Source organism: Sturnira hondurensis, unplaced genomic scaffold, assembly GCF_014824575.4.
Source record: "Sturnira hondurensis isolate 20B ecotype Veracruz unplaced genomic scaffold, ASM1482457v3 Scaffold0020398, whole genome shotgun sequence".
NCBI classification, from domain to species: domain Eukaryota; kingdom Metazoa; phylum Chordata; class Mammalia; order Chiroptera; family Phyllostomidae; genus Sturnira; species Sturnira hondurensis.
Genome location: NW_028093029.1, coordinates 938,373 through 954,061, shown reverse-complemented (window position 1 = coordinate 954,061; position 15,689 = coordinate 938,373). Strand labels below are relative to the sequence as shown.

Sequence of the window (15,689 nt, the reverse complement as noted above, 5' to 3'; positions counted from 1 at the left end):
TCATGAAACAAGTTACTCAGACGCTTAGATTTCCTGAGTTGTGAGAAACACTGAAAAACGTAGCCCAGGAGTCAGCAGATTTCCAGTTAAGGCCAGACAGGAGATGCTTTGTGGGGTGGGTGGGTCACCTGGTGTCTGTCACCACCTCAACCTGCCTTCACCGTGGAGAAGCAGCACTGCCACGTCTCACGAAATGCTCAAGAACAGGCACCAGGCCAGACACACGGTGGAAATCGGTCCCTAATTACTACAGTGACCTGCCTGTGTGTCATGAACAAGGCTGAGTCAGGTCACTTAGACCCCAGGACAGTAGTCACCAGACAACAAGGCTTTGGTAACAACATGTTTACTACCTAATGCAGCCGAGGAGACAATTCACCAACAGGAAACCAGCTGCCAACTCCTGGGGCACCATGCGAGAGCCGCCCACTCAGTCATTCTGGTCATCGTCCCAGTCCTTCTTCCCACTGGGAGGCTTGGGTCCCCCTGCTGGTTTTGCCATGATGATCTGTAAAACAGAATGTCAAGAACCTACTTAGAAACACAATCTATATGACGAAAAAGAACTTTCTCCTATTAGCCTGACTCAGGATTAAGCATCACCTAGAAGTGAACCACATGATTTGCAAGGAACAGCAGAGAGGTGGTCAGGGCTCAGCAGTGGGAGTTTCCTGCTCTTCTGGACACTGACAGCAGCAACCTCCACACGTGCCCATCAGTGATGAGCCGGGAGCGAGAACTTGCACACACTGCCGGCACGAATCAACTTGGCACTGGTTTGCTACTGACACAAGAGGTGTGTCTTGCCAACCACTCTTATCCCCACCTCCTCCAGGGCTAGGAATGTCAGGTCCATTGCCAGTTTTGCCATTAGCATCCAAAGTGGTTTGTGCACGCACACGCACACAAAGTCGCTGGAGTATGTACCCGAGAACCACTCCAGTGTGAGAAGTGTGTGTCCATAAATACCAGCCACCAGAAGCCTCCAATGTGTCTATAAAACGCTAACCCAGCATTTCTCAAGCACAACCACCTGGCATTTTAAAGGATTCACATTTGGCCAAAAGAGGGGTGGGGGAATGGCAACAGCTTTCGGATCTTCTTCACTTGGGAGAGAAGCCAAATTAAACTGAATTAGTTGGGCTTCCTCCAAGGAGAACTCTCAAGCTCATACATTTTGAAGCTCACAACTGGAAATAGTATTCTTGGAAACATTTCTGTTTCTCGGCTTCTGTTTGACGCGCACAAGCTGTAAAACCCTGCCCTGCCGTCACCCCTGGCAGATTCCACACCCCTCTCGTAGGCTTCCATAAGAAACCTAAACCTTCAATTCTTGGAATACCATTTTATTAATGGAGAGTTAAGTTCAGATTGAATTAAAGGCATTCAGTATAAATTCAGAATCAAACAAAGTGTAGCTTGATTTTTTAAAAAAGACCCAGAACAGTCCTCAGACTTCCTGGGAGCATAACCACCTGCACGGCTCATTTAAAGCACATTGCTGGTCCTCCCTCCAGAGTGTCTGGTTCAGTGCATCTGGGTTGGGCCCAAGAATTTGTGTTTTTAACAAGTTGTACGCAACGTTAATGCAGTTGACTTGTGGACCATAATCTGAGGACTAGTGAAACGAGGACCTGACTAAAATCAATCCAGCCCTTCTATGTTATCCAGTGCTCACGTGACTTGCGAGTCCTGCCCCAGATTACAAGCTACACAAAATCCAGTGAAAGTTCATTACAGTAACACCAGCTGGTTAATGTAGAAGTCACCGAGTTGTCAGACACCCATCTTCCCAAGGGCAGACAACATCGAATAACCAAAGCCTCGGCGCCCCACCCACACCTGGGACCAGCAGGGCCTAGGACAGTGGAAATTCATCGGGTTAAAAGGAACTTCCACTATGAGAATTTCTGCCAATTCATCTCTCCTTCGCCTTCTATTTTTGCTCCTAACTTTTAGAATAAGCATTTCTGCAGGCTTCCATTATTTTATTTAAAAACTGGAAAATACCCAATACACCAACATAGAAACACCCTATTGATAAGTTCAGTACACAAACACAAGCTCCATTTTCGGTCACGCTGCAGTGGGAAAAGGACTTCTTTTTGCTGAGGTGGATCTTGTATGCCTGGCAACAGCACCACCTGGTCATCAGTTTGTCTAATTCCACCTCACTTGCAAGTCCTGCCTGATTTTCACTTAATACGTTTATGCTGTTTTCCCAGGACTTAAAGTTTCTATGTGCTTACAAATACTTCATTGCTTAAGAATCATTTCTAGAATTATGTAGAAAAATGAGTTTCATTCAGTTTACTAGTAACACCTTGAGAAATTAAGAATTCTGGTTTGTTTCTTAACCCAGAACAAGTCTTTACCATGTTTCCTCTTTGCCATACTTTTCAAAAGAAGGAAAAGAGCAGAAATGCTGGTTTCTAACACCTTTAAACCTTTCAGCAGCGCCTCACACATGACCCACCACACCCAGGCCCCACATCTCCAGGGACAACTCGGGCTGCACCTGTTTGTGTTACAAGCCAGTGGGCAGTAGCAGGAGTTCCGCCCTCCCGGATTCCTCACCACCACCCACAAAGAGGTTCTTAGGCTAAAGAGTCTGAACACTGGGATCTTCAGTAAGATTCCAAATTAAAAACAAAAACACGAAGGGCCCTGTAGCACTTGTCAGGTGAGGGGGAGGGGCGCTACTGAGTCAAATGAGAACAGCGCTGTCTAGTCTGTGAACACACCACTGAGCCATATGAAAATGACATTTCTGAAGAGCAAGACTCTCCCTGCCACGCACCTGGTCCACCCTGAGGACAGTGACGGCAGCATTCGTAGCCAGTTTGATGGCCCAGTACTTCCCCAGGTAAGTGTCTAGGACCCCAGCCTCCAGCATGTCCTTCACCGCAGGAACTTCAGCCTGTCAACACAGCAATTTTCATTTTTCGCTTCAAATTCTCTTATGCTAAGGTGTGTACACTTGAAAAGCAACAGGGGAAGTAATATCCTATATACCATACAAAACAAAAAGTTATTAAAAAAAACAAGAGAAACACTAAATCTTCACTCATTTTCTTTCTACACTTCTATTTTTAGGTTTTGCATTCACAAAACATTTAAGTTGTTTTTTTCTCAAATACCTCAATGTCTAATCCAACGTTTTTATTTCCTTCCTGATGTACTGCATAGAGTTTGGAGATGACTTCATTGGCCTTAACCCCCGAGTTTTCTGCCAGGGCCCGTGGGATAGCTTCCAACGCCTCTGCAAACTTCTTAATGGCGTACTGCTCAAGTCCAGGACACGTCTAAAGCAGAAACAAGTTCATTACTCTACCTGACTCAAAGGGCGAGATGAAAGTCAATTTACCCGAGAAAGCTGTACCTCTCCATGCGACGTGATCTGTTTGGCCAACTCGATTTCTGTGGCTCCACCTCCAGGCAGGAGTCGCTTGTCCTGAAACATGCAGGGACAGAAGATTGTTAAGAAGCAGTTTCCCGTTTTCTAACCCGATGCCAGCACTCCACCAGTTTCTTAGTCAGATGCTAAATACAAGTTGTGAACAGGTGCAGTGATCCGGGCATCTAGCACACAGAAAGCAAAGAAGCAAGTGAACAGGAACTTACCTGCTTTTCTAGATGTAGCACTAAAATAGTGCTTATAACTATCCCTTCAATACAGATAAAAAAATCTTAAGTAAAAAAGGCGCTTTGCTTTATTACATGAACCACCACTTTGAAGTTCTAGAATGTCAGGAGTCTGGCAACTGGGCTGCTGAGGCCTTGCAAGCCACTACATCCAGGCCACTCTAATACTGACCCTCGTGAGAACCTTGAAAGTATTCACACCATCGTCCACTGCTCTCTCCACGTCGTCCATCAGATTGTCTGTAGAGCCCCGGAGCACTATGGTGGAAATGGCACCGTCTTCCTTCTCTGTCAGTGAACACGCCTGGGATCAGTGGCGAAAACAAACACCCAGGTGCGCGCACACACTCACGAGCACTACCCACCGTGCTTGAAGACCACCACCTGCGTGTCTCCAACTTCTGAGAGGTACACACTGTCACAACATCCCATTTCTTCAACAACAGGAGGAGTCTGCAAGAAAGGCACCGTTGTAACAGAAACCACAGCCAGGCTGCACTCCGTTAGCACTGTCCCCCATGCTTACCAGCCTCGGCAGCGCAGTAGCACCCACAGTTTTACACAACCTTCGGAGATCCCACTTTGAGTTCAGCCTTAAAAAACAAAACAAAAACCTTAATAGAAGCTTTAACTCTATCAGACAGAACAAGATGCAATGACTGAACAGGAAACTACACAATAATCCCTAAGTCACAAGGTTTGACCTGAAGGTTCAGGCTCAGAAAAGGCCCAGGCCACACTATGCAGCCTGGACGCAGGTGTACACAGCGTCACTCCGGAACGGGAGCTCAAGTCCCTGGGAGACGCTGAGGGCCTGGAGCTATGAAGCACAAGAGGAGCCCTGGCACAAGGACTCTCCTGCTGTCCTTTGGGTGACACGCCTGCACACCTCATCCGGGGTGATAGCGGGTGGGAGAGGGTTGACAAGCTGCCTGGTGGGCCTCCTGGACTGCCAGTGTCCCCAACCCCACCCACAGGTTGGCACTGAGCCTGCCCAGACTGCCTCCCCCTCCCACTCTCCAAGTGCCCGTGCTGATTGCTGGTCCCACAGCTCTGAGCTCAATGTTTTCTTAGAGGTGTTTTCTGCTGCCTAGACCAAGTAGGTCCTTCTGCTCTTTGATCTAATACTTGATCTCCTACCCCGCCCCTTGTAAGTCTGCATTTGGTGTCTCACAGACAAAAGCCATTTCCAACAGAGGCAAACAGAGTGAAGCGGCTCTCACCTCACCAGCATGATGTTGTACTTGTTTGCATAATGAAGAGCCATGTCTGCCACCTTGCCGCCCGTGACAATGACATTTGCGCCACTGTCAGCAATGGCTCTGACTTGCGCATCCATTAGATTTTCTTCTCCCTTACTGAAATTCATCAATTCTTCAGCAGTCTTTATCAATACTGTTCCCTAGTAAGCAAGCAAGCAAGCATTCTTTTTAAAACCATTTTACTTTGGTGTTCAAAGTCACAGGACAGCATTTTACTGAAAAAACAAAAACTATGACAGATGCGAGTGTATTATGAGGCAGAATACAAAATCTTTACCAAAGTAACGGAAAGTCGGTGCACTCCTAGACTCTCGCACCCCTAAAACGATGCCCTGTCGCTTTGAAGGGACCCTGGTAGAGAAGCTGGAGAAACACCTCAGTCTGAGAGATGTCAGGCAGCTGTCCTGACTTGTGACTAACGGCAAGTAGTCCAAACTTTTTCTAAAACATGGACTAATAACCAACCCTCCCACCACAAACCTAACTTTTGAAACTATCAACAACTCAGATTTCAAGAATTCTAGGAATGAAGTCATCAGCAATCTATAATCTTCAAACTTTGTACAATGTGTAGTTCTTTAAAATCAAAGCCATCAATTTCAAATGATATTAGTGTATTTTTGTTTTAGAATCCTACAGAATCGCAACTTTTTTGTTTGTTTGTTTAATGAATAGCACACAAGTGCCCAACGCTCTTCAGTGAGCACTTTCACTTGCTCAGTGAGCTGTCAGAAGCAAGGGCTGCAGGCCACAACACAAACGACACGGGCCCCACGTCAAAGTTCAAGTTTAACGTTTAGGTCTGAATTGCTGAGTCAAAGAACATAAACCTGATTTTAAACACCAGACAGGACCCACAGTGTCTAACAATCACATGGAGTCTCTGAGAGGAGACCACCCCCTCAGACCTTTGGGGTCCTGTGACAGCCTGAGGGCCAGCCTCCAACCCTCCCCCTGATGCTGAGGTCCTGAGGGCCACACACCTTGGTCTCTGTTATCATGCCATCGAAAGGACAAGAGTATACCGCTATTTTCGCATCTTTGACAGATGTCACATCGCCTTCTGTTTCCTTCTTAAAAACCATGCCATGCAAGACTGAAGAGGAACAGATGCCAGAGCCCTGAGGAACGACAGCAAAACCATCTGTAAGCTCGCAAGGTTGACACCTGGGCTGAAGTGCCGATTCTGCAACCCACCCCCCCCGCCCCCGCAGCAGCACACACACACCAGGCAGTGACTCCCGGTGGGGAGGGAGTGGTACGTCCAGACACACGGCTGCAGAGCAGGGAGGAACCCACTTTGGGAACAAGCCACTGATGTGGGGGAGGGGAGAGGGTCTTCCATACAGAGGGAGGCACCAAAGACTGAGAACAACCCCTCTGAGCTACCCACTCACCTGCCCGCGCATGCGGGACGCTGATGGACCCAGCACCGCTGTCAGGGCTGGCCAGGCTCAGGGATGGGGCACAGTCTCAGAGCTCACAAGCTTACCATTTAGCAGGGAGGGCAGTGGGTGGAGAGAGTCAGAAACCCAGTCCGCACACAGATGTGTGCATGTGGACACAGAACCAGCACACGGACGACTGTTGGCAGCACAGCTACATCAACAGTCGTGTGCCAACGTGTGAAACCACTACAACTGTAGGTGTTACTCTGTCAAGTGGATGTTTTTATCAAAACAATACTGTCTATGCTCTATTCTCACCCTTCAGACTGTCAAGGAAAAATGATGACTTTACAAGATGTCAATACTCTTTCAAAGCTAACATTTGGTAACAGCCAAGCAAAATCAAAATGTTACATAAATGATGCTTCAAAAGGCAGAAATCTCAAGGGCCTAGAACCCAAGGTCCAATTTAAGTGTGATTAACACAAAATTAATCCTCCCAAAATGAATGACCTATCTAGATAATGTTAACGCATTTTTAAAACTTACCAGAATCTTACAAACTCGGATATTATCAACATTGAAGTGGCCGGAATCAGGAAAAATCGATACTGTTAAGAAAACAAGACACATCAAGAAATATAAACGGGACAAAAGAGGAAACGTCTTGCCATGATCAGACACTCTACTGTGGGTCTCCAACTTGGTGTGTTCACTCACCGCATGCCTGTGCAATGAGCTTGGCCAGAAAGACCTCGTTACCGTACTGTTTACTCATTACAGACGTATGAAGTAGAGATGCAACTTCATCCACATCTCGGAGATTTTTTGCAGAACAACAAACCAAACTGGGAAGAATCTCATGGGCTTTCTTGCAGGCTATTTCATAGCCCTCAATGACCTTAAATATGAAGTGCAAAAGCATTTTTTAAAAAGACACAACTGTAACAATCCACTGAATATATGCACACATTTCCAAAATGAAATGACAAAGCACACGTCTAGAGTAACGTCTAAGGCAGAACCTACTGGTCGGGAGTGCAGGTGAAAGGCCAGACCTGAGTCCCAACCACCACTTACTGGCTGCAAGATCTTGAGTGACATTTTTTCTAACTTAGGTCTCACATCCCTCATGTAAAATAAAACAGGGTTAATGTTCACAGGCCTCACTGACAGGCTTCCAGCAAGGACCAGACAGTGCATGTCTCGCAGACACACCCAGTGCCAAGCGCAGGGGAAACGCTCCGCACTCACTATTGCTGTGAGGGCAACTCTTATTTGAAGCAGGCGTGCGGGGCTGCGTGTGTGGGCGTGTGCACAGAAACAGACAAAAGTGAAGCGGCGGGACATTCCACAATAGACACCTGCCTCTGAGACTGACAGGCCAATTCTCAGGAGCTCCTCGGCCGCCTCCAGCAGAGCGCCCGCAAACACCAGCACGAAGTTTGTGCCGTCTCCGACCTCCTGCTCTTGCATGTGCGAAGCCATCACGATCATTTTGGCAGCAGGGTGCTGTACCTGGCGGGGCAGGGGGTTGTGAATTTAAACGCGGAGCTCACAAAGCACTGCCCTCTAAAGCAGCATGAAAACAGCCACTTCCATTTCTTCTTGGTCCACAGGCTCCGACTCCCCAGTCACACTGAGGCACACGAAGGACCAAAGACGCTGTGGTCACATGGGACAACCAAGTCCCCCAGGGCCCACAAGCACACGTGACCACGGCAAGGAGAAAGGACCTCAAAGTGTGTATGTTGTTCATGTGCAGCCGTCCAGCACGGACACCTCCACAGGTCAGGTTCAAACCATTACAATAGGTTCATAAATTAAAACCAAAGTAATTCCCACCACTAAATCTACACATTAGAAATAGGAGCTTCAGGAGAGGCTGTAACAGCTAACACTTAAGTCGGTCACGAATCTCTGTTTCTATGAACATTCTTACTGGAGGGCTATGGACTATGGTTCAAAAAAGGGAGGTATAAAGTATTTCTTCCAAAAGAGTAGACCAAGATTTTAACTGTTTCCCCCAAGGAGTGAGATGCTCTTTTCAGGACAAGCAAGGGGCAACTGACGACCACCGGCTAGGAAACGGAAGGCTCAGTGGGACGGCTGAGCACAGGCTCAGGCTATTTCATAACCTTCAATGACCTTAAATACGAAGCGCAAAAACATTTTTTAAAAAGACACAACTGTGACAATCCACTGAATATATGCACACATTTTCAATGTGAAATGACAAAGCACACGTCTAGAGTAATGTTCAAGGAAGAACCTACTGGTCACTGAAGGTTATGAAACAGCCTGTGTTGGAGCGCAGTGCAGCGCCCCACTCACAGGGCACATTCCAGTGGGCCCTTAACCCGGTCAGGGACACGCCAACACAGCTGGAGCTCCATTTAGGAAGACTGATCACCGTGTTTGGGGTCACACCGACAAGTGGTGACATGAGGACGGTCCCGCATGGGTTCCGGTACTGACACGCAGGCACGTTTCTGCCACGGACTCTGTGACAGCAGAACCCCGCTGCTTCACCATCACGCAGTCAAACCACTGGTCTGACTTTCTTAAAGTCACTGTTCTGGGTACCAGCTGTCCCTGCATTTGGGACTAAGTCACTTCAGTGTCACACACCACAGAACCAGACAACACATTCCAGGTGGTATCATTATTAGCAAATACACATTTATCACAATCGATCCTCTTGTAAGTTAGTAACTTAGGAGACTTTTCTGAGTGGCTAAAATGTTAAAACTGATTTTTGATGTCACCAAAACACTTAACTTTAATTCAAAAGGAAGGACTTACTTCCAGCTCTCTTAGAATAGTCGCTGCATCATTTGTCACAAACAGCTTCTCCAGGTGGTTGATAACCATTTTGTTCATTCCTCAAAAATGATAGTTAGACATTATTACTCAAATCCTCTTCCAAATACCCAGGAAAATCCAGTCAAAACACCCAAGCTTCCATGCATTTCTCCATGACTTGGGGAGAGCCCACCACACAGTACCCTCCCCCACGGCCCCTGATGGCACACCCAGGCACGTGTCTCCCTGGTTTACTCAGGACGATGCCAACTCTGCCTCCTTTTTGATCAATAAATATAAATTATACTAACACTTACAAAATAATCCACTTAAAAGTACACTTGGTTTTTGCTTATTCCAGAAACCTGCATTAAGTTCTGTTTATGCAGGAGGCAAGAGAGTATTCCCCTTTAAATCACAGTGTTACTTTTCAGGAAGCCTAGGCCATTTGTAACAGTGAATACCAGCTACTGTCTCAGTGGTGAGAGGCCCATGATTTTTCTACCCTCTTCATAGAATAAACAAAAGTAATACTTTGATTCCTATGTTTCTGAAGATTATCTAAAATTCTCATTACAAACTGGAAACCCTGACTAGTGTTGGGAGCTGGGAAATAACTTGGAAAGCCACTCTGTGTGCCACGCCGACTAAAACCCAATGCGCACAGGGCCCTCCCGAAGGTGTCTGGGGGAGCAGCGCGCTCAGCTCCGCGCTGTGCCTCTGAGAGTGGGGGTCTGGAAATTACCATTCGGTCCATACGCTGTGCGCGTGGTCTGGGCTAACTCCTTGCAGGCTTGGATATTCCTGTACACGGCCTCTTCCAATCCTGAGAAATGCTGTGAACAGACTTGCAGGTTAGATGGAACAGCAGAGCAGGGATTTTCCTCTGTGAGCAACGGGGGCCAGGATGACAACAGCAACCTCAGTACCGACCCCAGAACTGTCCTGAGAACCAGGTGGGACTTGAGTGGGTAAAGCACAGTGCCCCAAGTCCATAAATGACCCACACATTCGCTCACCAGTGCAGCAAACAAAGCATGGCATTTCTAGGGAGCTCTGGCACCTGCTCACTCAAACCAGAGGGCCCGTCACACGTTTAGTGCAGCGAGAAGTAAAGGGAGGAACAGGAAGAGCCACCGAGGACACACGCATGCTGTTTCAGGTGAAAGCACTGCTCTGCCCACAAGCTAAACATGGAGAGCCTGGGCTTTGCGGGGTCAGCGACGCATGTCACTTGGAGTCCCTCACACGCGCCTGCCCCCAACGCTCAGGGGCCGGAGCAGGTCCACTGCGGTGCACACGGCTGACAGCTCCCCAGTCGTGCACAGAGCTGGACTGTTTTATTCTGGACTCTAGATGTGGCACTTATTGTGGCCTCTAGTTTCCTGACCAGTGTCCACACCAACATTTCTCTAGAGCTGCTCCGCCCAGCCCAGCAGCCACTGTGGCTGCCTCAACTTCATGCAACTGCAATGCCAAGTGCAGTCCCTGCATGCAGGGCCACAGTCTATGTGCCCAGCAATTGAGTATGGGGGGGGGGCCTTGCAGTGGACTGGGTGCCTGTCACCACAGAGTGTCAGACAACACTGTCCCAGGTCCCAGGCAATGCTGCTGAACTGTGACCAGAAGAGTAACAACCCCAACTTGACATCTCGCCTTCAGCCTCCCCTCCCCACCCCACTGCACGACTGGCACCTCTGACCACCAGCCAGACACCTTGAGGCCCTTCAGCACACAACGTGGACCCTCCTCGGGGTCTATGCCCTCTGACCCCTCAGCCCGGACACCTTCACCTCTAACCTCTTCACCTCTAACCTCGGTGGGCCCTCCCATCGCTGGGCACCGGTTGGGCTTCCTGCCCTGTCATTCTCCACTGTCCCACTCTTGGTTTCCTTTATCCCAGGAAACTATCCTCCTTGTGATCGGCTACTATTCCCTGCCTCAGAATAATCACTATGAAGTTTTCAGCCTGGCGTCATTTTTAGCAAAGCTGCTTCATCAGCGTTTACATCAAACGCAGACAGTTATTCAGTTATTGTCGTGCAGGCCCAAAGGTGCTTCTGCCAGCAAGAAACCAGCTCCCTGGCGCTGAACCTCACTGATTCTAGGAAACATGGGGACGAAAATCCACACCACTGCTCAACAGCCAACGGACAAATTCCTCAGCAGGGCACTAAGACATTTCAAAAAAACAATGCTCTTGAAAGGACATCCCAGGCCTAGCCAGGACGTTTTTATTCAGGTCAGGGTGTCAGGCAGCCTGCGGGTCCCAACCCAAAGGTGCCACCTTCGGCCCCCCACTCCGTCAGAGACCAGGAGAGGCCGGAGGGCCGCGTTCCGCAAGACGCCTCTCACGGGAGCAGGACCCACGTGGGCAGCCGCAGCGGCGTCTCAGCGAGGGACTCCGCCCGGCCCCGCCCTCGCCGATCGGTCCCCGGCCCCGAGCGGGAGGCATCCGGCGGCGCCAGGCCGCCTCGGCGGGCCCAAATCCGGGGTCAAGGGACACAAAATCGGGGTCGCGGTAGTACAGAAATCGCCGCGCCGCCCACAGCGCCCCCGGGCACTTCCCCTTCTGGAACCTTCTCTACCTCCGACCGCGGAGCCGGGACGCACGCCGGTCCGTTGGCAGGCCCACGCTGCCGCTCCTGCACCCCCTCCCCCCGCGGGCCGCATCACTCACCTTCGCTCCCTCCTTGAGCATCTGCGCGAAGCCCAGGGCTTTGGGTACGTGGAGCGCCATGGCTGCACAGCGAAAGCCGTTCACGAGCCGTTCGCAACACTCCAGAAGAGGCGTGGGTCGCGCAGCCTCCTGGGAACGCAGCGTGCGCGGCCTCACGCTCCTCCTTTCTCTTCAGCTAGACCCGCCCCTTCCCAGCAGCCGGCCTGAAGCCTCGCGAGATGGAACAGTTCTCGCAGTCAGAACCCCTGACCCTCGTCGGTCCGCTCGATGGGTGGGGCCGAGCGCCGAGCGCGCCTTCGGCCTTTGCGGTGCGCACGCGCAGGCGGCCCAGGCCGCAGGGCTCGCTCCAGACGGTCCTCCGGGTGGAAACGCGAGGGTTGGCGCGTCTTGTATTTGCCGTTTCTGAGCTGGAAGCTACGCCTGCCTCATGAGTAATTTGTGCGTGATGCTCCAGGCCCTTGACAAGGCCACGTATGCTTCATTTTCCTTGCACGTGCCGAGCCTGTAGCGGGGGCGCACGGGCTGGGCGCGGGAGGAGACGGGCTCGTGCGGAGACGGGCCCGTGCGGGTCGTGACTCAGCGAGGGTCCCACTGAGGGCGGCGCCTCACCGGACCGGTTACAGTCTTGGCAGCCGACAACGCGGCCTCCTTCCGGTGGAAGCGGGACCGCCGGTGGGCACCTGCCCGGCACCCCGGCCGCGTCGCGCGCTCGTTGCAGGCCGGACGGCTTTGTCTGCCCTTTCCTGGAAGTGAGCACCTGCTGTCGGTGTCTTCCCCCGGCGCGCGGGCAGGTTGAGGCCGGATGGGATGGCAACGGAGTGTTCTGGAGGGGTTCGCCACCCCGGGACGCAGTCCGCGCTTCCCGTTGAAAATGCAGAAACTCGAAGCAGGACGCTTGGGCTCCACTCGTGTTCTTTGACGGGCACTTTGAAAGTAATTACTTACTTTCTTTAAATTGGGATAGGTTTACTGTCCCTGGAGGAATAACCACGGAATAACCAACATTTTCTACTTTTTCTCCTTAAAAAAATGCCTCATTATTAAAATAAAAAATCCCTTTTTGACACAAATCAAATGGTCCGTGAACACCTGTTGGGAAGCCTCCACGAAGTCAGCAGTTCTCAGGGTGGTCGGACCTCCAGCCGTGCTGACCGGGACCGAACTGTCTTCCTAGCAAAACTAAGACATTTCCTTCCTGGTCTTCAGAGAGGTCGCGCGACGAGTGGGGACAACACAGTTGGAACGTCAGGGCGAGAGAAGCCGGTTGTCTTCTAGTGAGACGGACTGCACACACATTGGCAAAAGCGTAAAACAGTGCCCCTCTTCCCACTTTTTATTTGTTTTGAAAGGTAGTTACTTAATAAAACTATGTAAACGTGATGGGCTTATTACTGTATCTTTAAGTTAGAAAACATTTTTAAGTCAGTTTCAACTTAGAATATGAGAATACTGTTAGCTGTAACCCAAGTAAAAGCCCTCTGAGAGCCTCGGTGATGTTCAGGAGGAGCGGGGTCCTGCGACTCAAGCGGCAGCGAACCTGCAGCGGATCCGTCCCAAACAACACAAGGGTTTTCCGTGATCGACTGGCGTGCAAATAAAAACTTCGGACTCCGAGGGGGTGTTGTGACAAACACAAGCTAGAAGTGAAAGGTGTTAAAATGACACTTGACAGAATTTAACTAAAAATGACTAAGGAACCAAATCTTGATAAGAACCATGGGAAATTAAACGAGTTAACAGCCGAGAAATCAAATTCCATGGGAAATTTGTAATAAAAATTGACCTTACGTTTAATTTTAATATAGTAAATGGAAAGAAGTGAAATGCACCAAAATTGTTTCTCTCTTCTCCGGAGCAGCCAGTGGTGCCTAGGCCGGCTCCAGCCCTCCACAAGGTTGCTTAGAGGAGGCGATTAGTAAGGACTGCAGACGCATGGAACTGTGCCACTCTCTGCCGCCCAAGGCTATTCCTGAGTATGGCCACCAGCTGAGTGTCTGAGGTCCTCATCCTCTTGTACTTTGCACCAACGTATGTCATGAGTGTGTTCCTGACACTTTCCTATAAGCGAGCTGGGCAACTTCTTGGCTTGCTGCCTGCAGAGCAGCCTGGTGCCAAGGAACAGACAGGAGTCATGCATGATAACTGCTAATCACTCGGCTTTTATCAAATGCAGGTTCACTCAGAGCAGAACATCAACACATTAAAATCCTCACACTCTGACAACCTAAGAGAAATATAACACACACACACACACACACACACGCACGCACACACACAGCAATCTGTGGGGAACAGTGACCCCGAGCCCCAGAGTCTCAGTCTGCAAGTCCGGGAGACAGCACGGAAGTCAAGGGAGTTATCAGCATCTTGCACGGAAGGATCTCTGGAGCCAGGAGGGCAGCGGGACAGGTGCAGTCCTCCGTCCAGCAGGCAAGAGCCTCGGTGGCCGAGGCCAAGGGGAATTGGAGTGGAGTGGAACAGCCCTCTGGGGTGTGGAGCATGGCTGTCTCCACAGGGGTCTGGAGCTGCCTCAGTTGTACCTGGAGAGCAGTGGACTCCACCCTTCCGGGTCTTACTGATAAATGCCTTGGTGCCCCTGCTGCCAATTGGGCAGTCTTCCCAGGAGCCTATCTGTGGGGGGTCCTGCTCTGCAGACACAGCTGTTCTGACCACGTGGGCAGATATCTTGGGTGTGTCCCCTTGTCAGATGTGTCTGCTCTGACTTAGGTAGTTTCCCTCCTGAACTGAAGTGTCACAGCTGACAGGTAGCCCTGTCGGTTGACATGAGTGACTCCACTTTGTTTTATAGACTTTAAGCTGTCTTAACCAGACCAATGCCATCTTATTGGTCCTGCTGTCCACAAGAAGGGAGAAAGTGAGGGAGAGAAACACTGATCATTTGCCTCCCATTGGCTCCCAACCGGGGACCTGGCTGGCAACCCAAATATGTGCCTGACTGGCAATCGAACCGGCAACCTTTCACTGTTTAGCACGATACCCAATCCACTGAGCCATGCCTGTCAGGGAGGGGTTCTACTTTGAGAATATAACTTTTAACCATCTTTTGTCGGATCTTAATGAAAAGCCCAATTGAAAAAACATATGTTGGAGGGAATCTCCCTGAATGCCGCACAGTGCACTCTCAGTTAGGTAATAAATGCTGTCCTTGTATCAAGCCAGGCAATCAGTGCTCTAGTTCTTTGGAGACTTAAGTTTGACAGATGCCTGTTGGTATTGTGCCAGCGTCTTATAAAGGGACAGTGAGTAGAGCAGCCAAGTGGAGTGGACTGTTGACTGTCTGGGCTGTCCAATGCTTCGTTACACGGAACCTTTTTGTAAGGCTCGTGGAGAAAACTTACTCCATCATTGGACCATTGTTTTTATTTGATGGTCTCTCTACTCTTACACTTTTTTTTGTTTCTCTCTTAAACTACTAGCAACTTTGAGCCAAATGTGGAGTCCAGCTGTAACAACTATACTGGACAGTGGGGTGATGTTTCTGTATAGTACTCACTACTTGGTTTATTACTTTTCTTGTTCTTTCTTATTTCATCCAAACTCTCTCAGCTTAAAAAAGAATCCTCATTGATTTTGTTTGTTTTTATAAGCCACATCAAATCCTTCCGGGAATGAGGTGGGGTGTAAATATGTTTTTTTAAGCTCTAGTTTATAAATTTACAGATGGTTTGGGGATGATTAATGGGGTTTGAAGCCTCACTTCACAGTGACTTTTAAAAAAAGACATAATGGCCAGCCGGCCATTTTCTCTCTCTCTCTCTCTCTCTCTCTCTCTTAAAAGATTTTATTTACCGTATGTCTTAGACTATAAGACGCATCACCCTACTCCTGCAGCCGCCGGATTCCTGCAGCGGCTTCCTGCTCTACCTCCTGTGACCCTGCCCCACCACT

General features: G+C 49.6%; 1 protein-coding gene and 1 long non-coding RNA gene across 2 annotated transcripts; one reads left to right on the top strand and one right to left on the bottom strand.

The window, feature by feature from the left end:
• Positions 1–335: 335 nt before the first annotated feature.
• CCT8 (chaperonin containing TCP1 subunit 8) lies at positions 336–11,926 on the bottom strand. Its single transcript, XM_037029685.1, has 15 exons — positions 11,781–11,926; positions 9,846–9,936; positions 9,101–9,180; positions 7,664–7,813; positions 7,016–7,196; positions 6,845–6,906; positions 5,891–6,028; positions 4,869–5,047; positions 4,172–4,238; positions 4,011–4,098; positions 3,818–3,933; positions 3,383–3,454; positions 3,141–3,305; positions 2,801–2,920; positions 336–508 (listed from the first exon to the last, which is right to left on the bottom strand). The coding sequence occupies exons 1-15, from the start codon at positions 11,838–11,840 to the stop codon at positions 431–433; spliced, it is 1,647 nt and encodes a 548-aa protein (XP_036885580.1). The 5' UTR covers positions 11,841–11,926; the 3' UTR covers positions 336–430.
• An 85-nt stretch (positions 11,927–12,011) lies between these two features.
• On the top strand, positions 12,012–13,568 carry LOC118975646 (uncharacterized). The gene is made up of 2 exons (XR_005064105.1): positions 12,012–12,251; positions 12,991–13,568. It is a non-coding gene; the product is annotated as an uncharacterized LOC118975646 (long non-coding RNA).
• The last annotated feature ends 2,121 nt before the right edge of the window (positions 13,569–15,689 follow it).